This window comes from Streptopelia decaocto (genome assembly GCF_964273445.1).
Source record: "Streptopelia decaocto genome assembly, chromosome: 3".
In the NCBI taxonomy this organism is placed as follows: domain Eukaryota; kingdom Metazoa; phylum Chordata; class Aves; order Columbiformes; family Columbidae; genus Streptopelia; species Streptopelia decaocto.
Genome location: NC_138656.1, coordinates 25,099,496 through 25,123,602, shown reverse-complemented (window position 1 = coordinate 25,123,602; position 24,107 = coordinate 25,099,496). Strand labels below are relative to the sequence as shown.

Genomic DNA, 24,107 nt, shown 5'->3' with positions numbered 1-24,107 from the left:
CTTGCAAAACTGTGCCACCTGGCAATGCTTCTGAGGGCAGCACCCATGTCCAGCCTTCCCCAGAGATACAAGAACTTTACACAATCAAATCCATTCTATTAAAAATAATTCTAGAATATCACACACATGTAAAAAAACATATGCTCTCTTCTTCTTCTTTTCAGCACAATAATATATGTGCACTCTCTATGTATGTATACACATCTGCTATGAATATATGCATGCAAGTATATAATTTATTTATTCTTAAGTTCACTGAGCAGCAAGAGTCTGCTCTCCAGTGAAGCAGTCCTCGAGTGCCCCTACCAAGCCATTGCTGCATAGCTCATAAGTCCAGACCATTGACACCAAATATTAGAGGTAGGGTCCAAACATTGCCCAGAGCAGTGGTAGATGCCCCATCCCTGGAGACATTCAAGGCCAGGCTGGACGGGGCTCTGAGCAACCTGATCTAGTTGAAGATGTCCCTGCTCATGGCAGGGGTTGGACCAGATGAGCTTTGAAGGTCCCTTCCAACCCAAAATATTCTATGATTCTATGAAAGGAGGTGCTATGACTCTAAGCTGGATCCAAGAATGAGCAAGAACCACACTGTTGTGATTTCTGTCAGCCACAAGTGAGAGGCAAGTGCTCACTGTGCACTAGAGTCGAACAGGGACCATAACCTCCTGTAGGGCAGCTACACGTACCACCCGTGCAAGGAAGGCAGAGGTCACAGAAATTTTCACACATGCTGACCATCATCTCAATTTCAAGAAAATTCTGTTTCTTTTACAAATAAAGAGAAGATCAACATTTCAAAGGTGATCTTGCTAATAAAACAGTGACTGTGGGTTTAGCTGGCCACAGTATTGTTTAACAAGCCACTATTTTTTTGGCACAGTGCTATTGAAAAAGAGCAGAGTATAAAATGCATGTAGAGAAGAAAATGTTACCATTTTCTTTCTGCTTATCTAAATCTGTCCCCATCACATTACTGGAAGTTTTACTGTTTATTCACAGGAGGTTAATCAGCCCAAGGGGAAAAAAAAATTACCCTCCTATTAAAAATTGCCAGCCTATTGAAAGTAAAATTTTTCTGAAATCACTTTGAAATATTAATGCTGGCTGTTACACATTTGTCCCCAAATACTCTTTTTTTCTGATGACACTATAGTGGCAGTTTTGGAATCTCAAACCCAATCTTGTTAACATGTTGTCTTACTCAACTAAACAAAAGCAATAACATCCTCAAAGAAAAAGTGACAGTGTTGTTTCCATTTCATACAGAAAAGGAGGTAAAATGACTTTATTTATTCCACTGGACTATTTAAATATATAGATATGTATTTTTGCCGAGACTGCTTAGCCACTTCAAAACCAAGATAAATTCACAGTTCTTAAAGACTTCACCTCTAGCAGGGAAGAAGTGAATGGAGTGACATGTTTGAGGTTGGGCTCAGCAAATCCCACCTATCTTCAGTTGGAGTAAAATTTTAGACAGTCAAACAGGCTTTCTCTGCACTCTTCATGGAAAGAAAATGGCATTCCCTGTGCGACTGAAAGACAGCAGTAGCTTTTGAGAATGCTTCACTAGATAGCTGCTAAAATAAATGCAGTGTTAACAGCAAAGTATAAACAAGAAATCATATACCCTTTCCTTTTATTGGTGGGCAGCAACACAGTAGCAGAACTGATTTGAAATTGCTTATTTTTGATGCTTTGGACATCCACAGCTGCTATCCATCTCATGTGCAAATCTATGCAATCTGACTTCTGCAAAATGAGGACCATAAAGGGAATGTGTAGTCACCAACTATGATATAAGCTCAGCTCATAACAAACATGTTACTTGGCCAGGGACAAATATGTATTTTTCTGAGTGATGTGCAAAAGCTTTAGCCAGGAAACTTCTTTCCCTTCCCCCACATCTATCCCCCATACATTTGCTATGTACATTTCATGTTCCCAACAGATCTGACAAAATCCTTCTAAAATAGCCCAAGTTCAAGCTCAGGTCAGTGTTTGAAAGCTTAATTCTACATGCAACATAGTGTTATTTATACATAAAATGTTATGGTGGAAGAACGTCTGTCAACAATTAAGCTCTAAATAGCTGCAAACTCAACAAATCCATTTTGTTATTCCCATCCTAGGAATGATCACAGCTCAAGAAGACAGCATGTTGAAAGTAATCAATACCCTACAGAACCAAAGGGCTAAACTCAAAGATTAGGTTACTTAGTTGCCATTCCCACAAACATATATTGCAAATAGTCTTAATGGTTTCCAACTAGTTGTTCACAAGCTAAAGGTGGTCAGATAAACAGTTACAGGGTTAGAAATGTAAGGTTCCAGAAGTCCAGATACAAACAAAATTGTTTCCCTCAAATGTGCTTGCATTCATGAGATTTAAAATTGCCAGAAACCCTTTTTTTACAACTTGCTGAAATTAAAGGTCATTGTAGAATTCATAGCAGATATCTATCAATGTTAATATTTCATAAATTCAGTTTCCTTCCACCACATTTTCATATGAAGAGTTTGGAGCACGTTCAACTCCAAAATATGCTCAGGTACATTCTTGATTTTATGAAGGTTATGTTCATTCAGTATTCATAGTACTAAATAATAACACTGAAAAATAGTAGCTCTTCTTATCTAGGTAGTATCACGAGCATAATCCAATGAACAATAAGCAAAATATTTCCTATTAAACAGGTACCTTCAGCAGGAAATAGGTTCGGAAGCCTGTTTTGTACTACACTGCTACACTGGCTAATGCATTTTCTCATGAGGAAACTATGTAATTGTCTCTAAGTTTTATATAAATTTCCCTTCTGCTACCCGGGTGTTTTATTAGGATGATGGGACTCTTAGCAGTGGAAAAAACAAGAGCAAGATCGACAATTTTTATAGCTAAAATGTCTCAATCCCTACACAGCCTGCTTAGCACTGCACACATAATGTGCGCACATGATTTCAGTGTTCCTATAAAATGACTTATCAGAATGAAAAGTTCACTTTTCTACCATAACAGGCACTGTGCTGCTAATTGAGTTTCATTATATACTTGGTTTTAATTTTCTGCTTATTGAGGATTGATTTTTTTCTCCTCTAGATGTCCAGAAGCTTCTCTCTTTCTCCATACAATGATATGCTCTTCCATGTGCAAAGTAGAATCTTTTTCTTTATTTTAGTTCAAATTCCACCCATATCTAGAGAAACACGACCTACCTGAACAGTGGCCAACCTATGGTTCTTAACTCTAAGTAGCTATCAAGGCATTCTGAGTCAGATCCTGCATTGAAGTGACACAACGTGGCCAAAAGCTGGACAGCTTGGCAATATGAATCCCTTGCAACAAGGAAATGTGAGCCAGAAGTGCCCAAGGCCAGTATCATCCAGATTGTTCTAGGGCTGTATGCTCAGCCCATAGCAGAATTTGTGGCCTCGAGAGAGCTACTGTTTTCTCTTCCTTATGAGATGCTCTTAGACGTACTCACCGATGCACTTGTCCAATATATACAGTTCTCACACATACTAAGATTTTTGCCACATAATAAATGGAGGCACAAAGGTTGTCTGTGCCCACTCTGGTGCTTTAATTTTTAATACTTCAGGCCTTACACATTTTATGGTTTATTTACAAGAGAATATTGAAAAAATATTGACAGAATATCACTTCCAAAATGACTGAACTTTTGCTAGTCACAGCAATACTCCCACTTGTGATTTAAAACTAACCGGTAAGAAAGTGTGTAATAACTATATCGCCACTAAAAATACTTTAAGCTGCATAATAACATTTGACATGATTCTAGATGTTCTTACAGTATCAGTATTCATAACACACACCTGTTTGGCATTGTGCGTGTGAGAGACAAAATCTCTAATACTTACAGCCAATCATCATCATAGCAACAGCAAAGATCTTCTCCCCATCGGTAGTTGGAGCAATGTTCCCAAATCCAACACTGGTGAGGCTGGTCATCGTAAAATACAACGAGGAGATGTACACCGAATCTTTGCTTGGTCCACCTTCCCATTTTCCAAAGCCCGATGTGTTAAAGCGATAAGGTGTTCCTATTGACATCCCCAGCTGATAGAGCCAGCTCTCATGTCGGATGGTGTTTGTATCCTCATCAATAACTTCATAGTCTCCTATGCTGTACCAAATGCAGGCCAACCAGTGTGCTGCAAGACCAAATACACACACCAGCAGAACCAAGACTGCTGCTCCATATTCAATGTAGTGGTCCAGCTTCCGAGCTACGCGACCCAGCCGAAGTAGCCTGACCACTTTAAGTGAACTGAAGAGGCTACTGATGCCCTAGAAGGATAAAGAACAGTGACCATTAGAATTTAATATTAAAGCAATAATATTATCTGTGGCTTCCAAAGACACGAGGTGATCCACTATCCATGGTTAGCAGATAACACCTGAAAAAAGAGACCCTGAAACACTAAAAGGTTAGTGACCCTTTCCAGGGATGGATATGTGCACTCTTGTCTTCATCCACTAACATTTTTGAGCTGCAATCTGGACTCTCAAACTATTTGAATAGGTCTACAAACACATTCGTGAAGGCCTCAAACAACGGGCTATTTATTGCATGTCCAGCTCTGCAAGTAGACTGCCCCTGAGCATCCTGATGCTACTTTAGGCTGACTGAAAATAAACATGGAAGTCACTGATCATTAAACTATACAAAACTAAGGTTAAGAGAAACATAACCAGAGACTTATCGAATTCACTCCAGCACCTGGAGTCATGAATCTCTTACGGCTGTTTCTGACTTAACATTATGATCCTGGGCAACACATGTTCTCTCAGGTCTCACATATAACACAGTTCACAGTATTTAGCTCAGACATACCAGGAAGACAAATAAGGAAGGCAAAAAAAAATAATGCAAGTACATGTTGATGTGTAATTTTTCACTGTAACCATGTATTTCCTATGACTTCACTTTCATATAAAAATTCACGCACTGATAATCAGTCCTCTGACATTCCGCACATGGACTACACAAAGCTTAACTATTTCAAATACCTCACTGTCTAACCCCCATATCATATTATTTTTATGACAGCTTCGTTATCAATGTAGTATTTTTGTGCTGATGTGAATATGGCTCCCATAAAACAGAATTAAGCCAGCACGTCGGCTTTTGTATTGTTAACTTTTAGCCACATTGGCAATTCCATACACAAGAAGTTAAATAAAAGAAAAATTCAAAGCCATTTGGGGCACTAAAAGAACTGGATAACCTCTCATAAAAATCCTTTCTATTCTCTCTTATCAAGACTGTTTCATACATAGAAGTCTGATTAAAATTTAAGCAGACTGGTCTAATGAGTATTTCTGGAACTGCATAATTGCATACTTCTGGTCACCAGCTTTTACTGGAAGTTTGTTTATTCCTGTATAAATACAACTGCTTCAGTATCTTAGGCTGGTACTAGAAGAGATGTTTTATTAAATAATTACATAAAGCATATTGACTCATGTTCCCCAGGACTGCAGCAATGTATTTCCTCTTTGTTTCATGAATTTGTCATGATTACTTTGACTCATTTTCAGAGACAGATGTAATTTGTTACCTGGGAACACACTATCAATTTCTATTATGTATTTGGACAAGATCTAACAAAACCAAGGGAGGGGAGTAAAAAGGAAGAATGAGAAAGAAAAAGAAAAGGAAAAAAAAAAAAAAAGCAGCCTTCCTTTAAATCAGAGATATTTGCAGAAATCTAGAAAAGATGAAGCGATCTATTAGTTTCATTATTATCCATGTGAAACTTCTCAACGCACTGAGGCAAAATTCCTTCATGAAGTAAAAGTTGATTTCCATTTCCCATTCATTCTATACCCAGTTTCATATTGTAAACAATGGAGCAAAGCCTTGACGTGGATTCAGAGAACAGGAGACAGAAGGCAAAAGGCCTTCGTTGCTGGGGGGCGAAAAGCAGGTGCTGCTGAACACTCAGTATGGAGAGGAAGAGCAAGGAGGAAAACGCAAAAAACTGTAACATGATAACCATATTTTAGAACTAGACATACAAGTCCCGGAGCACACATAGCCTCCAGATTCTAAATATCCCCATTCTAACATTACAACACAACCTTCTGGCCATTTTCCCTGGGACCAATGCCCATTTCTCCCTTTCCACTTTACAAACTTTAATGGGGGAACAAAAATGTTTTACATTTTGAGAGGCATCCAGTAATGGCCTCCTTTTAGCTTCAGTCGCAAAGCCAACTTTTTTAATCACGCAGGGCTTACAAGTCTCAGGCAAGGGTAGGAAATTTTTCCATCCCAATATTCTAAATACTGGTTTTATTTTTGCTCAAAAATAGTGGTGTTAGAACTCATCCCTGGGATTTAAAAAAAAAGTCAAGGATTAGAAATACTTACAGGGGAAAAAAAAATTACATAAGGGGAGATGGTGAAATTGGATATGAAAAATGGGAATGCAAAATTAAATATTTGAAATTAGATTTAAAACATTTAAGGATTTCAGAATACTTTTATTCTGATTTCCCTTGTGAAATTCACTAAAAGAACTTTTGTATAAACTTTGAAAATGTGACAGAACTGCATCACTTGGGAGAATGTGATTTTACCAAATTCTGACCAGACACAGAGAAAACTAGGGTTTTGTAAAAAAAGAACTTACTTATTTACAGAAAATACATACTTGATTTGGTTGCACTGAAAGGATGTATTTAATATTCAAATTAGTCACAATATTTCACCAGATTGCATTGCCAATAAAATTCTAAAAGTTCAGAAAAAGCTAAAAAAAAATCCCAACACATTTATTTTTATTTCAGCATTAACAGTATTTTCTATTTGATTTCCTCAGAGGGAAGGATTTGTCTTTTCTAAATGGATCAATATCAGGAGTAAGAAATGCCCAAGGAAATAATTATTCATATAACTGTCTTTAAAATTTCTAAGTGACAGAATTTCAAATGGGTATAAACAATGGAAACTTAATAGACTGTTTCATAGATGATACAGTAGGAAAAAAAAAACAGTTAATTCTCCAGTAATTTAAAACAGTACTATCTGTCACTAAATTTAGCAAGCAATATTTTAATAATCACAGGAATAGATCTGCTGGACTCAAAATTGACATTTTTAGATTACCACTTTCCGAAATAAAACTCTACTAGCAATGCTTTTATCAGTGCAGATTATTTTTATGTTTTTATCATATAGATGGCTCCACGATGTCACGCACAAGAGCCTGAACTCAATTTACTCCTCTTGATGTGTGTCCCACACTCTTAGCTCTGCTACTCCTATAAACTTGAGAGGCAGAGGATACACCCAGAGCTCCTTCTGCCCAGAGGAAAGAGATGAACCTCAGTTCATAAAGAGCTAGAAATTGCACAGTGGGTCCCAAACAGGCAACCCAAAATCCTCTGCTCTGAAGGATCGCCATAAGGAACATCTGTGTGGTAGTGAGGGAAAGTACAAGACTAAGTACTACCCCACAAAGTCCTACCTGCACCCGCTTTACTCAGACACAGTTCCACCTGTTAGTACTTTATCCAACAGAAACCTTCTCCTGGGGGTAGGCAGAAGGTGAGAAATCTATTAAATTGCCAGGGTAAACAAATAGTATATTTTTACCATATTTCGTTACAGGGAGTACTTGCATGCAGCACTTAAACAGGCAACACTTAGTCAAATATGGCAGAAAATGCTGAATTTCACACAAACTTATATTTCAAATTGTTTGAAGTAACTGAATAACACTAAATAAAGATTCTAGTGCTGATACCTGCATAGAGTTGTTGATAAATATTTAATAGGTTGGCAGGTTTACCTTCCTTGCTAGTAGACGGCTGATGCATAAAAATGGAAGAATCTGTAGCAAGTTCCCTCTAAACCAAAGGGCAAGCTCAGAGCACTGAGAGGCAGAAGAAATAATTCTGTATTTGCTGATTGAGCAAACCTGAATGTCAAAAGCCCTTAAGATAATAAAGACAATCTCTCCTCCATCCTCCCCTCCTATGCAATCTTTGCAGAGTGGAACTGCACCTCAAACACAGCAGAATGACAGACCAGCCTCAGTCCGAGAGGAAAGCAGGACCCACATTTCACATCCAAAGAGAACACTTTGTAAGTTTGTCCATGCAATACTGCCAGAAGTAAATTTCCATGTATAATTTGTCGTTAATTAAACCTAGGTACTGCACACATTTACATAGATTTTCTTTTTTATCTCCTTGTTTTCTGCAACACTACTGCCAGTGCAGCCCTTGTCTCACACTGGTATCTCAGCCATGTAAGTAATCTTATTTTCAAACACAGGATGCAGGATATCCATGTTCGGGTTCTCGTTTTGCATCAGACAACATAAGATTTGTGCCATAACTTCCATATTCTTAAAGGAGATAGAGAAGAGGCTCTGTGATGAAGTACTTTGTAAATGTTTTGAAAACAAAAGGGCTGTAAGTAGAGTGATTATTAGTTACTTGTGTCGTTAGGGTCCCCAAGGACAGTAACAGTGGACACTACAGGGCTAGATGCTGTAAAAATAAAAAAACAGTTCCTGCTGTTCATTTGCCACGTAAAATTATATTCAACTCAATTCATTGAATAATAACATTTCACTTAGAAAAAAAATACAATAAAATTTAACTACCTTTTTGCCTTCCAAACAAGATGTAGGATGAACAACTTTAGAAGAGAACTAAAATGCAACTTTCATCCCACCTTCTACAGCTATAGTAGCATTAGCACTTTAGTAATAGATTTGATCTGTATGACAGTGTTCACTTTTTAGGCCATTATTTGCTTTCCACATGTACAGTAAGAAAATGCACTTAACCCAAGAATTAAGCCTTTTTCTAGGCTCAAATGAAGTATTTACTTCCTACTTACTATCTATTTTGAAAAAGAGAAATGTTCAGTATTGCCACCAATCTGCTCTAAGTTTTTCAGCATTTTCCTCTCATATGGAACTGCTAAAGTTCAGGTTTCACCTCAGTTAAAGGGAGATGCAGCAGACTAAAAGCTAACTATTAAGAGAATGAGAATGAAACATAACAAAAAAAAAAAAAATTCTTTATAAAAAAAAAGGAGGTGATGAACCAAATTTATCAGTAGTGAGAGGCAAGAGTGACAGAAAGTGCTGCCTTCTTTCTCGACATTCGATCCTGAAGCCAGCTATGCCACAGCCTGGCTCTGCCCATCTGCAGTAACACACGAGCCCTCTCAGGTCATTATTAGGACTTCTCATTTTTGTTATTTGCCTCTCCTGATTTTCTTAATTGGGTGTGAGAACACAACCTTTCCTACAGATTGCCATCTTTAGCAGCCAACAGATGAGATAACGTTACAGGCACAGGTCAAAATCAATATGTAAACCCTTTGGTTACCGCTGTGTTTTTTAGCACTGAAGAAAGCATATCTCTAGACTCACAAAGCTTATTTTAGTCAGGCATCTGTGAGCTTGGTTAGAATCGAGGGATAATAAAATATTTCATTTCAAGGGATAATATAATAATTCATTTATAAGAGCACAGGGTGAAAGAGATGGAAAGGCTGATTTCATTTATAAAACTATATCCGTGCTTGCCTTACACATATACATTCACACAGAAAACCAGCAAATCCAGGAAACAAACTCTTTTTTTTTTTTTTCTTTGAGAGGAAGGCCAAGGGTAAAGATAACACAAAGGTAATCTAAAGTAATCCCACTTTACACAGTATCAAATAAAAAATTACCCCTGACAGACAGCAATGTGCTTCCCAATGCTTCTGATTCAGAGAAGCCGTCAGTTCCAGAAGCTTTTTACTTATCTTGAAGAGGCAAAACACCCAAATAAGGTTTAGTGATACTGGCATCTAATATCACTCCATCTTTTCAATTCTAATCCAATCCCTAATATGAAATGGACTATAAAGCAACCATTTAGCTACTCAAATAAATACCCTTTGCCGTCTCATTCGACTTTCTGCCTCAGATCAATACAAGTATGCTGAATGGGAAAAAAACCCACAGAATAACTGATCCCCACCTGTGAAACATGCTTCCCTTTATACGCAGTGTAAGTATCACTCTAACAGCAGCTTTTTGAAAGAATTCAGAATCTAACGTATTCAATTAGTTCTCCTTCTTGGACAAAGGCTATCACTATACATTATCACTGAAAATGTAATTCAGCATTTTGATTCTTTTAGCCTTATACAGATTGAATAGCTTATGTAGACTACTATTCTGCCTTTAACAGTATGATAAATCACGTCACGCTTTTCAAAGCTGTGAAGAAGTAGCCATGAAACCCAATAATACCCTTACTTATCTGTGACTTAGCAAAAAGACTAATTTGAATACTAGTAGTGCGGAAGAGGAGCTAACTGGCATCTTAAAAGCCACAGCAGAACCTATGGAGTAGGTGTTGGGCAGAGACACAATCTTCTCTGGCATTCTCTTTTGGGAGAGGCCATCCATCAGCAGCCAGCATAATTGTCTCTGAGGCACCAAGGTGTATGAACCTGGGGGAGACCACAGAAGCAAGCAGAATTTAAATGAACAAAATACCTTAAGCAGTCTTGGAGCAAAGAAGATAATTTAACCCTAAACAGGTTAAACGGCAGAAGAGCTTTGCAGTGCCTACATACACCACCAGCACAATTTGGAAACCAGGGGAAAAAGGCAGCCTGGCCCTTGAGAGGGTAGCATAAAAGAGGCACTTCTTTAGTAGCATGGAGGTTGGGTTTTTAAGGAGGGACCAAAAAGAGGAACACCCTGAATCAAATCCTCAAGAGAAACTGAACAGTAAGTGCTTCTTTGCCCCCCTGGCTAAATCCTGACGGTCTGCTTTACCCCAGAAACTTACTTTATTCCATTTGCATTTCCCCAAATGCTCTTTCCACCCACCTGCCTGTTAAGGAGTAATTCCTGCCCAGCACAGACCTTGGGGCTATGCTGCAGTACAGAGGCACCTATAAAGTCAGACGAACAGCCCTCCTCCTCCATGACCATCTTTCTTTTTTTTTTTGCACTCTCTTTCTTCCACAGGTTGGAGCCACCAAGCTCCCAAAACCACCTCAGAGCCACACCAACAACAACAAGCCTTGCTCCAAGGACCTCTGGCAGGTTACTGCCCAGAGCACCCAGCACCCTTGTGCTTTGCCCTGTTTCTCACAAGGAGACATCCAAGCAAGTAAATCTCCACCACCACCATGGCCCCCAACCCAAAGCCCATGTTCCAGCCCTCCCAGTGCCCCGCCTGTGTAACCCAATTGCTTCGTTCTTCCTCAGGAGCACTGGTAAGGAGTCACCCCAGTCATTAATTCCTTCTCATCTATTTTCATCATGACCTAGCACCACAATTTGCCAAGATTTCCTCTATGCCTAGATCATACTCTGTGATATTTACCTGCTTTATTATAGGCATTACACAGAAAGTAGGTTATGACTACTTTAATGTTAATTAGCCACAGAAAAATATTCATTCATTACCAGATGTATCAACAGACTCCCATGAAAAATACAGTATTGCTGAACTGGACAAATCCCAACCAGAGAGGTGAACTACACACTGTTTCAAACAGATTTCACATTATGCAGATGCTTACAGACTTTAAAAATTGTATTTTCCAGTTTGCAAAATTCATCTAACCCAAAATCTTTCTTTATAGGCTCCTGTTTATTCCATAAAACTATAAATACAAGAATTTATTCCCTTGCCCCCTATTGCAAGCAAATGGAAAAACAAGTCTGGAGAAGTCACATGCTTTTCAGCATAACTACTTCAGTAATTCCTAGATAGCTAATTTGTATTAGCATGAGAGATTATTCCACTAATAAGGTTTAAATTAATCTATTGCAAAAGTACTGCCTCAGAGAGCTGCCAGCAATCTGACCAGCAACACATTCATTTATTCCTCTCTCAACTCACTGTTTACTTTCCAGCTACACCATGCTCACTTAGGACTAAATAGCTTAATTTACTTTTATTACTTCAGAATTGTGGTTTTTTTCTGAGACTTTTTTATCATCATAAATTTTGTCCTTTCCAAGCTATATATCTTCTTTGCGTACATACTAGCTTCTCTCTTATTCATCCACTTAAGTGAACACTAGATCATTTATACTGAATACATCTTTCTGATGATCTTTTACTATGCATTTATTTCTCTTCTACTTCAACTAACAGAAGTGATATATGGTTCTCAATTTGGCATCAGCCAACAATAGATCATAGTGTTCTGTCCAAATACAGACAGCAATTACTACTACAAGTTCCCTGTTTCAGAGATTTATATGGTGGTGACATGACTGGATTCCACTCCTACCATGAGATTTCACAACAACAGTGTCACGTGCAATAAGCCAATTTTTTTCCACTATAAATTGTATCTTACGGTATTATGTCTGAAAACCACAGTATAAAATTGTTCAAGCTGACACTGCAAAAATACGCTTCAACTTGTCTTTGGAATTCAAAGTCTTAAATTGCATTGTTCTTGGCAAAAACTGTGGAATTTTCTTTAAGCCTGTTTTTTTATTAAATCTACTGATTGATGTCTGAACACAAAACGATAATATTATCCCCCAAAGTAGGTGGTACTTCCTTAAGTGAAGAATAATACTAATTACTGTAAAGTATTACTGTCAAATGTTATTGTGATCATTCAAATTCAAAAGAGACTAATACCACATGTTTTCAGGGCTGTGTAAATTTTAGACCAATATTTTCTTTTCTTACTCAAACCATATTACAGCATGATGTATTGTCTTACCAGTAGCAAGTCTAAGCCTACCATTAAGTTGATTCATCAATCAGTGGAATGTTTTCTTTTACTGAAGTTCTGTGGCAGGTCAAGAAAGTAATTTGTATGTAACTGTATAATTAGCTTGCCATATAGAAAAGCTAGGAGAAACATTTATAACTTCATTTCTATTTGGGTAACAATAGAAATTTCTCTACAGTTACTCATTCCTTCATTTATTGAATTCTGTTCATGTCTGAATAGGAGATACTGTACCGTCTCTTTGGTCAGAGCATTTGAGATCAGAAACTTCATACATTCGCATATGTAATTCTATGGCCTTGAACAAAGAAATTAATGTTTTTTCTTTCTTCTTCCATCTGTAGAATGTGGCTATTCATACTTAAGTGTCTCTTGTATTAATTGTAGTTATTAATAGTTGTATTAATACTTAATGAATTCAAGTATCTTTGTGGACAAAAATATTCTCAGTGCAGAAACTGAAATTTCAATTACATTAAAAAATGTGAACTGAAAATATACTAATGTTCCAAACTGCAACAGACCCAAAGAATTTTGAAATTCCCTGAAAAATACAGAAGTCTCACTCAATTTTGTTTCAAGACATTTTCTATTATACAATATAATGGAATAATGAAGTAAATTGCAAAACAAAAAGTGACTTCAATAAGGAAAAAAAATCCAGTATCAGATTTTTTAAAATTTTAATTTTTTTAAATTAAATTTTTAAAAATCTACTTGTCAAAAATACTGATCAACTCTAGTTTCACATGTTACAACTAATTTTATATTGGTGAATCACCTTAAAGAAGACAAAAATGGTTTCACTATTAACCTATCAAAAACTAAGTGATGGGACAGTCACAAAATTACCCAGAGCCAAAAGAGCCTCAACACCCTATATATACAGCTTTTTACTTCTTCGGCTCCAGGTCCTGTGTCCCTTGCAAATCAATTCATTGCCAGCAATTACAGCATTCTTCAAAACAAATTGACTTGTCAAGTTAGTTCCTCCATGACATCCTCAGTGTCTTCAGTGACACTTCTTTTAAGAGAGAATGACAACAGGCAGAAAAAAACAGAGATTCCACCTTTATTATAGGCACTGCAACAAAGCCAGGATTCTGTTTCCTCCTTTTTAAAATCATACATGGAAAACACCAAATCAGGAAGATATCAATTCAAATTCTTCATCTCATTTTATCACCACTGTTGATCATTTAATCATTCATCATTTATCTCATTTAATCATTTATCTTCATCTCATTTATCACCACTGGGTATCATTTCATTTCTAGCAATTTTTTTAAGAGTGTTCACATTAGGACTGAAAAAAAAATGTTCCTGCAGCAGCCATGAGCACCTTCTAATTCCAGCCTCCTGTCTCCAAGGAAATTCCCTTTGGCGAAAATCAAAGTGACACACAGATAACAACCCAGTTTGGCTACTTATAACTAGAGCAGTGCATCCTTGCACTTAATCCAACTGTGAAGTAATGTGGTGTGTAATCCAGGGTGAGAGACAGGTAAAATTTAAACCAGCAAGTCTGAAAGAAAGGGAGTTGACCCACAAGGGAATCCTCTTCACAACAGTGATGATGATATAAGGCAAAGCCTTTCTACTTTCAATACTCCTTGAATGTGGCTTTTTTTCCCTTCTTTCTCTCCACAGGCAGTTCATAAAACAGTGATCAGCATATACTGTCCTGAATTCCCATCCAATGTGCACTATGTGATTCTGCTGGCAAAGCCCCTCAGGTCCTGTAAACTAGTCTATCAGCCCTTAATAGAAGAACAGCAATTTACACCAGTGGAAACTCTGCTCCAATGACCCTACAATGACTTATACCAGCTAAATGTCAGAACCCACTAGGGGAGTTAGAGGTGAACAGTCTTGAAAGGACAGCATAAAGAAAAATGTGGGTTTTTTTCTTGGGCATGACAGCTAGAGTAACTAAAACTAATATTGTTATACTGATTAAGGAGACTGTTGAAGAGCCAGAGGAAAACTGAAGTACCAATCAGCCCCTCATTGTTACAAGGCAACACTGAGACAGAGAACCTGGAGAAACTCAGACAACAAGAATTTCTCTGCAGAATTGCTACCATGAGTCTGAGAGCGCCTGTGCTCCGCTCAAGGGCTGTCAGAGCCACTGCTATAGACATTTTCCTCAGGGATGTTCTGTAGGTCACATCACCAGCCTACAGTTAGGAAACGTTCCTCCAGTAAAATCATCAGCAGGTTGCTACTATCCGCAACGGGTGAGAAAAGCTTACTTCCTGTAATTTTTGTCTCTTGCTTTTTTCTTTTTTCATTTCTTTAAAGTTACTTTTATTTTTTCAGTCTAAATGTCAGAAGTTGACAGATGACCACTCCTTCCGTCGCTTTATCAGTGCCACGGCAAAGTAATATGTGAAAGCCCCGCACAGTAATCTGCAGCCGGGGTCCTTTTTATGGCAAACAAACATTTAAGGACAGGTCTCACAAGGCTTTTTTTCCTTATTCTCATTTGTGTTATTTCAGCTTTATATAAAGTGAAACCCTCTCTAGGGAATTAAATATCAGATAACATTATGTTTTTTCCACTGCATCTAACAGTTTGCCTACTTCCTACTTGTCCTCAAGTCATTCAGAAAAATACTTTAAATTTGATAAAAACCTGAGTAGTGTTCTTTTACAAAAGTAATGCCATTTTATGTTTTTACCCAGCTATTTCACTTGCCTAATTTTCTTTCAATAGCTGGGTTGTCCTTTGTAACAAGAGCATATTTTAAAGGAACTCATAAATTTTACAGACTAAAAATTAAATACTAAGCACTGATGTGTATGTTACAGGTTTAGTACATGCCACATAAATAGAGACACATGATTAGTTGGTGGTACAGATTTTATAACATATAATTAAAAAGTGGACTGCTGGAATCCTCTTTAAGATTTTACTAACAATTCATTAACTCCCTGAACTATTTAGGCATGGAACCTTAATATATTTAGTTTAGGAATATTTTCTTGGGAGCCTGCTCCAGTAGGAGAATAAGGAGTCAAAACAGAGTAGTATTGTGGTTTCAAGTGTCTGAATGTTAGTTCTTTTGCCAGGTTGCAACCTGTTCCCAAAGAAATGAGCAAGATTTAAGGATGAGTTTCACTTTCCAGATTTCTCACTATCCTTTGTTCTAATTATGGAATTAGCAAATAAGCATCAAAATATCATCTTAAATTGCTTCATCTTCCTCTAAAACAACTCCTGCCAGACAATGCTGCATGGATCACCAGACACCTACACAGTACTTCCTGGTGGTCTAAGATTTAGTGAGCCACTACCCACCTCTTTGCCACCTGTTACATTGTATTAGAAGCAGCTGAGAAAAGTGTTTCATACTTTCCAGTTGGTCATGTGAAGAATTGCCACTAGCAGATGTATCCCATTCAGTCAACAGTGAAAGCAGGAGAACCCTGCCCCAAGAAAGTATCTTGAAACATCAGTTCAAGCTATTCATGGTAAATCAAATGAAGCAGTTTGCCTCAGTGCTGTATAGAGGTTCTGCTGTCTCCTTCTGGCCATCCTCCTGACCTCTGAGGATGTAGAATGAAGGAAAACAAACACAAAGTTCAGCCACAACAAACCTCAGCCTTTCCCACTGCAGTTAAAGACAACAGAATCACAGAATCATTTTGTTTGGAAGAGACCCTCAAGATCATCAAGTCCAACTTAACCCTAGCACTAAACCAAGTCCCTAAGAGCCCCATCTCTGCGTCTTTCAAATACCTCCAGGGATGGTGACTCCACCACTTCCCTGGGCAGCCTGTTCCAACGCCTGACAACCCTTTCTGTGAAGAAATGCTTTCTAAGATCCAACCTGAACCTCCCCCATGCAATTGAGGGCATCTCCTCTCGTCCTATTGCTTGCTACTTGGGCAACACCCTCCATGCTACAACCTCTTTTCAGGTAGTTGTAAACAGCAATAAGGTCTCCCCTCAGCCTCCTTTTCTCCAGGCTGAACAGCCCCAGTTCCCTCAGCCGTTCCTCATCAGACTTGTGCCCCAGGCCCCTCACCAGCCTCATCACCCTCCTCTGCACTCACTCCAGCAACTCAATGTCTTTCTTGTTGTGAGGTGCCCAAAACTGAACCCTTCTGGCTAGGACTCATAAGCAAACTTCTATGTGTGCTGAGGGCAGCTACTAGAGACGTAAGTACACTAGTTCAATATATTTAAAAGCATACATTTCTGTCTTCTCTCCCCACCTCCCCCTAGCCATTAAGTAATAATTAATGGGTGAAAGTGGAACTAGTATACTGACCTCATCGACGTTCTCAAATGCATTGATGACATCATACGGCAAGCATGAGAGCAGATCAATCACAAACCAGGTCTTCAAGTAATTCATGCGAATCAGCTTTGGGTCAGAGATCACCTCTCCTGCTGGTCCCACAAAGGTGGTATGGAAATTAAGCACAATGTCTACCAAAAATATGACATCTACAATGCTGTCAACGACTAGCCATGCCACATTGTTCTGTTTGGTTTTAAAGGAGACATTGTAGGGGACCAAAATAGCAGTGTAGAAGGTTAAAATCAAAATGATCCAGTCCCAGGTAGTCTTGAAAACACAATAATGCAAAATTATATGTGGTGGAGTCTTTGGTGCCTCTTGTTTGTACTGTGGAAGGATTTCAGAGCCCAGCTGCAATACCTGTAGTCACAGAGATTTCAGGAGAAAAAGAAAACACGCTTAATTTTTTAACATTATTTTTCACATTGTAGATTCTCAAGCTCAGTACAACAGTTGATACAAATACATATCTGTTAACTTCTTTTATCACCAAGGAAGTCAGGATAAGTATTCTGTTAAACAACTTAGCATCAACCTAAGAATAATTGCCTCTTATAATGTCATTAATTATTTTTTGACACTAAGCCTAACGTGCTGGGTGAGAAGAGACAGCTCCTTCAGCAGCCTAAATAGAAGAGATAGATAACTGATGGGAAAGAAGGCCATCACAAACAGAAATCAAAGGCAAAACCAGGAACAATCTACAATTTCTGAGTTCCAGTCCAGCACCGGGACCACTGGACCATGTTGTTTTTCAATATTGTCTATTAACTCTTCACTATACTGTATCTGAAATAGTCTTGTACTACAATCTATCAAGAATGCATGGGCCTTTATTCCTCTCCTCTGCAGGACCAAAGCCCATGATAACTATAATCAGCATCAATAAACTAATTTTGGACTTGAACTGTTCACTAAGAGAAGATCAGTGTCTTCACTATCTGATGGTGTACAGTCAAGTCACAATGCAGTTAGGTCTGAATTAAAAAAAAAAACGCTAGAGCAATGGATGATCTGTCAGCATGTGTTTTAAACCATAGACCTCAAGCTGAGAACATGCTCCAAGTGTTTTGTATAACTGCAATCTCAATTAATGCTGCCCATTTTAAGCCCACTATCTCTCCACTTCTGCACACCAGTGCAAAAGAGTATGATCATGTATTTAATTCTTTGGAGCTAAAGTTTGTTTTACATACCTATGAACAGGAATGGGTTTGTTTACATCTATGAATATATTAATATATGAGGGTGAAACCAACATGAATGATCTGTCACGAAATAAAAACAAGTTAAATGTTAAAATGAAATTTACCCTGGATGACCTTTGGGTGGAAACTGGAAGGAAGGTTTACTTGGGTGAGATGTGTTTGCTAATGCCAAACTCATAGAATCTGGGAGAACTATTTAGGAGTGCAGTTCCTTTTTCACAGTTATTTACACATAGTTCGGAGTAATAGGAAACAGAGAAGGAAATTAAACAGTCACCTTCTCAGAGAAAAGATCAGACAACATAGCTATAATAGAACGGTATCTTCCTTTCATGCTCCTTATCTCATTTTTTTTTAACGTCACTTATTTAGACACAGATTTTTATCTGCCCGCTTTTCTGAGTGCTTTTTATTATTCTTCTTTTTGTGAACTGGTGGGCTTTTTTCCAACAGACTAAGCCAAAGGGGACAAAAGAAAACAATCAGCTACAACAGTCCTACTTGGACAAAACAGCCTCAGATCAACCTCCCTGCTGCTGTAACCTCACATAATCACTGACTCTTGTGCACAACAGGGGTGAGACGCTGTCAGATCACAGTCCCTTGCACATGTGTAAATGACAATGAGAGTTGCACGCCTGCTGACTTTGAACCCAGTATGTTCTCCAGAAAAGAAGTACCATGACCTGATCACAGCGACCTGCATGTTAGCACACAGGCATCAACAGCTTCAAAAAAAAAAAGAAAAGGACTTAGTATTTTTGTTTCACTGAGTTTCTAGAATGAGAGCAAAGAGGGAAAAGGAACATTTTCCCCTAAGACTAAACATGGCCACTGGAGAATTAAGTACTTCTGCCACTCCTGACCTTGATGAAAGGGAAGGGAAGGGAAGGGAAGGGAAGGGAAGGGAAGGGAAGGGAAGGGAAGGGAAGGGAAGGGAAGGGAAGGGAAGGGAAGGGAAGGGAAGGGAAGGGAAGGGAAGGGAAGGGAAGGGAAGGGAAGGGAAGGGAAGGGAAGGGAAGGGAAGGGAAGGGAAGGGAAGGGAAGGGAAGGGAAGGGAAGGGAAGGGAAGGGAAGGGAAGGGAAGGGAAGGGAAGGGAAGGGAAGGGAAGGGAAGGGAAGGGAAGGGAAGGGAAGGGAAGGGAAGGGAAGGGAAGGGAAGGGGAAGGGAGCCTTGTGGTGAGAGGAGCTGGAAGCAGCATATGACAGAAGCAGTCTCTTCTCTGCAGGAGGCATTGGCCAGCCAGTGCAGTCCCCAGAAGTCACTGGTAGTGACTGGAAGAGGTTTTGTCCTTAGTATGTGTACTCAGAGCAGCGTTCCCATCAGGGCTTGATTGTAGTCCCAGTGAATAGTAAGGACATCTTTACTCAACAAAAGCTCTAGCCTAAGATCAATATTGCAAATACCTCCTGCCCTCCCTTTTGAACATCACAGCTGTACCTGACTTCATTGGAAAGCCCTAAGCTGCAAGTGGCTTTTAGGAGGACTTGCATAAGTAGCAGCTCTAACATAAGATCTCAAAGCATGAAATGTGCTTCCCTGGGCAAGGAGAATCCTCTGCAATATTCACTCACTGGAATAACTGATCAGCAAACCAAGCACTTTCTATCACATAGTAATAGTTTTCAGTCAGTTAACTGGATTTCAGTTCTAATGCTGAGATCTTACTAGCGTGGGGTTACTGTATCACTCCTTAAATGCAGGGTGAAAACAAAATTGCTTCTTTTGCAGCCACATGTCTGCTAGAGCTTATTTTTTAGCCTCTGATACCATATGAAAAAGTAAAACTTTTTGGCCTCCATTCTAATCAGCACAGGATCCTCAACCATGAAATAGTCAAAAAAAAAAAAAAAAAAATTGTTAGTTCTTGTCACATTTATTCTTATACATAGAGGCATAAATTCTAGATTGAGAATTGTATAATACACTCCATTTTAGCCACCGCTGGCCTCTTTGTACTCCAAGAACTTGTGTTGTGGAAATTTTGCATCTTCCAAACTAAAGTTACTAGAAAGTGTACTAATGTATTCCCATGTATCTGAATAGCAGGAACACAGACAAGAACAATCTCTGGCAATAAAGCAGCAGCTAAATAATGGTGTCCACTATTTTGCTGTAAATAAATTTTTAAAAAATACAGTAAAGCCAGTGGAACCACAGGGATGTAAAACTGAATGGAATGCAGAGGAAAATAGACTTCTAGTTTCAATTTGTTAAGAAAACAAGCAGCTTTGCTGCTTCAGTGTTTTAAAATGTCATCACCAAGTACAAAGCACTCTACCCTAGCTGGTTTGAGATTCAAATGGCAACAGCACAGGAAAACAAAAGATTGATTTCTCCTTTTTTTTATTTAGAAAGTAAATGTACTTTAAACTATCTGAATGGCTAGGGACCTGATCAAGTTGTCTTTTGAACTTCCACTACCACCTTGGAGTCCCTGGTTAAGCTCTACCAAAAGCTATTTAAAGCAACCAGGGGCCATGGATTTAGCTGGTCTCCAATGGAAGGATGTGCACCAGCAGTGTGGGTGTGAATCTTGAAAGGAGGGGTAGGGACAGGGTAGGAGACGGGCATCAAGGAATGACACAGGGACATCAATCACTCCCAAGCTGGGGAAGACCACCTGCAGCAACTTGCTTTACAGACTGGCAAAGGTCTTGCAGCCTCTGGGACCACCAGCCAAGAGCTTTCAAAGGCATTGAATTCTTCTTTTCATTGAAGAAAGAGAAAAACCCCTACAAGGAAGGTTATTTATCTCAGAGAACAAACATGGGCCTTTAGCACTAAGTAAAAGGAGAGAGCTCAGTGCTGTACAGAAATGACAGAAGGAAGCCCACGGAGCACAGTGCTGAAGCTCTAGGTTTTCTCATGTTGCTGCACTGGAAGTTAGGAAAGCTCTTTTCCCCACTCTTCAGACTAAGGGCCACACAGAGTCTATTTCTTCACCATCCTTCTAGACACACACACCATGCCTGGGTCATCTGGAGATTAAGAGCTATAAACCCCACTCTCTCTGCATCATAGAGCAAAGATAGGTAGATACAAAGAGAACTGGGGTGCTCTTGCTGCACTCCAGCCTCTAGGGAGTGTAGTGCCCACCTGAAACACAGTATTTCCTGAAGCAGTCAGGTGTGGTTACCCACCTATATGAACTAACTAGATTCAAACTGCTTGTAAAGGTACTTTTCCTGGAGAGAAGAGGAAAAAACAAAAAAATAAAATAAACCCAACCACCAAACAACCAAGACATGAATACAAAATTAATCATGAAGAAAATATGCTGAGCTCCTGCTCACATGCACTGAACAAATATTTCATTGATCTCATTTTCTAAATAACCAAAGCAGCCCTCGTTTTAGAAGATTTTTCTCTATTATGCAGCTATACCATAGTAAAAGAGATATTTGTTTCCTAAAGTTATTGATAAAAGTATTATTCCAATTACTTGTGATTCATCAGCCACTACAGTTGTACTATCTCCATTTATTATTTGTGGTAATGATGTATGATATTTTAATAGCCCTCTAAAGCCAGAGAATATTATTTCAAGGGCAGAAATTATGAATTTCATCATCAGTTTCACAAGGTTGTATTCATTTTTTTTAACATAATTAAAAAATATTATCCTAGATTTGTTAAAAAATTGTGTATATATCACAAATCAGGACGCATAAAAGTGCATCAGGAAGTGGTTATAATGAATTATTTATTTCTAAGACTGCATTACTGGAGGAAAAAAAAAACCTCACACAAATAATCATTCATTTTCAGCTTAATCTCTCCCTTTTGTGTTTTCAACTGTACATTTGCTTTCTCTCACTCTCCTTTGTTTCTGTATTCATAAGCACCCACAAAAATTGCTCTAAAGCCAAGAGACAGGTGCTAAGCCTCAAACTGAAGTAGATTTTTATGGCAGTTGTAACTCCCTGGTAAACAGGGTTTACAAAAAAAAAAAAAGTTTCATCAATAAGCAGTGCTGCTAAGCACCACTGTAATTTTTCTGCTTTTATTTCTCATCACTATCACATTTTTTAAAACTATGACAGAATCTTGTTTACTCAGAACTGCTTGGTAAAGAATACATCAGCTAACACTGCAGGTGCAGAGAACACCTGTACTATGCGGTGACCAGGAATAACTGTTCTTACAATCAGCTCCTTGGTGATAAAGCCACAGAAATGCTGCTTCATACTCATTGCAAAATGTGCTCTCAGAGTTACATAACACGCTTGCATTAATTGCATAATTAATTTAGACAGTTTTCATATGACTGCTATTAGAGAAGTCAGGTTAAACATATCTACACACACTGGCAAAAATCAGAGACCCAGGCTTAACAGACACTGCTTGTACTGTCCATGGCCCGCAGGTAAGACAAAGTAATTAGTCACTAATGCCCTTCTTAAGCTAATATTTAATGAAAGATAAAAAAATTGTAAGCCTTTGTGGCACGCTCTTGTTTTGTATTTGTGCAACACCTTGCCCTACTCAGGTTCTAGGACACAACTAGCTCCTCAGATATTCAAAAATCTAAGTGATAAAGAACTAAGAGCAACACAAATAATATTCCAATAAACGAAGAGCCTTCTCAAGCAAACGAGATTGATGTGAAATGCCATACTGAGTAGGAAAAGAAAAAGGACAAATTTTAATTTGAATTTAAGATATCAAATAAGCTACTGCAGAGACAAAGGAAAAAAAAAAAAAAGGAAAAAATATTTGAAAATACAATAGGGAACAGTCAGAGATCCCATGTTCAATATTACTAAAAGATCTTTACAGAATAAGAAGTCTGGCACCCCATATGTCTTCACAGGAAGAAAAGTGGGCTTCTCTGTATGATTGTCTGCACTCTGCTTTTCTCTAGTGTAGTTCTATTGACTTAAGTGGGATTACAGCAGATATACAACAAGGTACCTAATATCACAGTTGAGGCTAATGTTCTTTTTAAAATAATGACTGCAATATTCAGTCAGCAATTAAAGAAACTCATTTTAGACATGTAAACTATACACTTGCCCCTTATTATTTGTAATGAATCAACTGGCTGTGGCAGTTAGAACACTTAACAAAGACTTGTTGAGAACATTGGCTTCCAAGAAGTTTCAGTAATGTGTCGTCACTTAGGTCCAGAGTGAGGTTCACTGAGCCAAAAAGAAAAACCTCAGACTCTTTGCCCTACATTCTACTGCCTACATTTTAGCATGAACTATAATTCAAGGGCAGACATCTAAAGAAAAGGAAAAATTATTTGATCCTTGAGTAGGATTAGGAGGGAGACTGTTCCAAATTCCAGGACACAAAAGCAACCTCAGGGTGGACACATGATAATCATATGGTATTCCTACAGTGTAGTGTCCATGTGAACATCTGCCCCTCCCCTGTGCTAGTGCAATCTATGTTATTTCTGTACTTCCAGTTTTCCATTCTTAAATGTATCTGTATTAAATACTGAACAGGTAAGCTCCTGTTTGTGGGAATTTCATCATCACGTGTGACAACAGCAGAGGTCTGGGCAGGAGTTGTTTATTTTGCATAGAAACTAAGACATATACAGGGCATAATTAACAGAGTACTGACTATATGGAGACCCCATGGAGCCCAGCAATGGCTTACACCTCTGGCTACACAGGAAGATTAAGAATTATTGACAAAAGTCACAGCTGCAACCATGGCATTCATAGCAATAGGAGATACACGAGTGCCATGTTATATTTGCCATGTTGTCATTAACACCATATCAAGACTCTCCCTAAGATGTTTTTACATCAGGGAGACACTGCTACTGGCCCAGAAGACAGCTACAGGAAACCTGGAA

At 38.4% G+C, this 24,107-nt stretch overlaps 1 protein-coding gene across 1 annotated transcript in view; it reads right to left on the bottom strand.

Moving 5' to 3' along the window:
• Positions 1–24,107, bottom strand: part of KCNH1 (potassium voltage-gated channel subfamily H member 1) — a gene marked incomplete at both ends in the record, with an annotated part of 180,692 nt that overhangs the window by 122,507 nt on the left and 34,078 nt on the right. The window contains 2 exons of the mRNA XM_082049304.1: positions 3,883–4,312; positions 17,048–17,440. Of these exons, the coding sequence (XP_081905430.1) occupies positions 3,883–4,312; positions 17,048–17,440 (823 nt within the window). The remainder of the gene's footprint in view (positions 1–3,882; positions 4,313–17,047; positions 17,441–24,107) is intronic.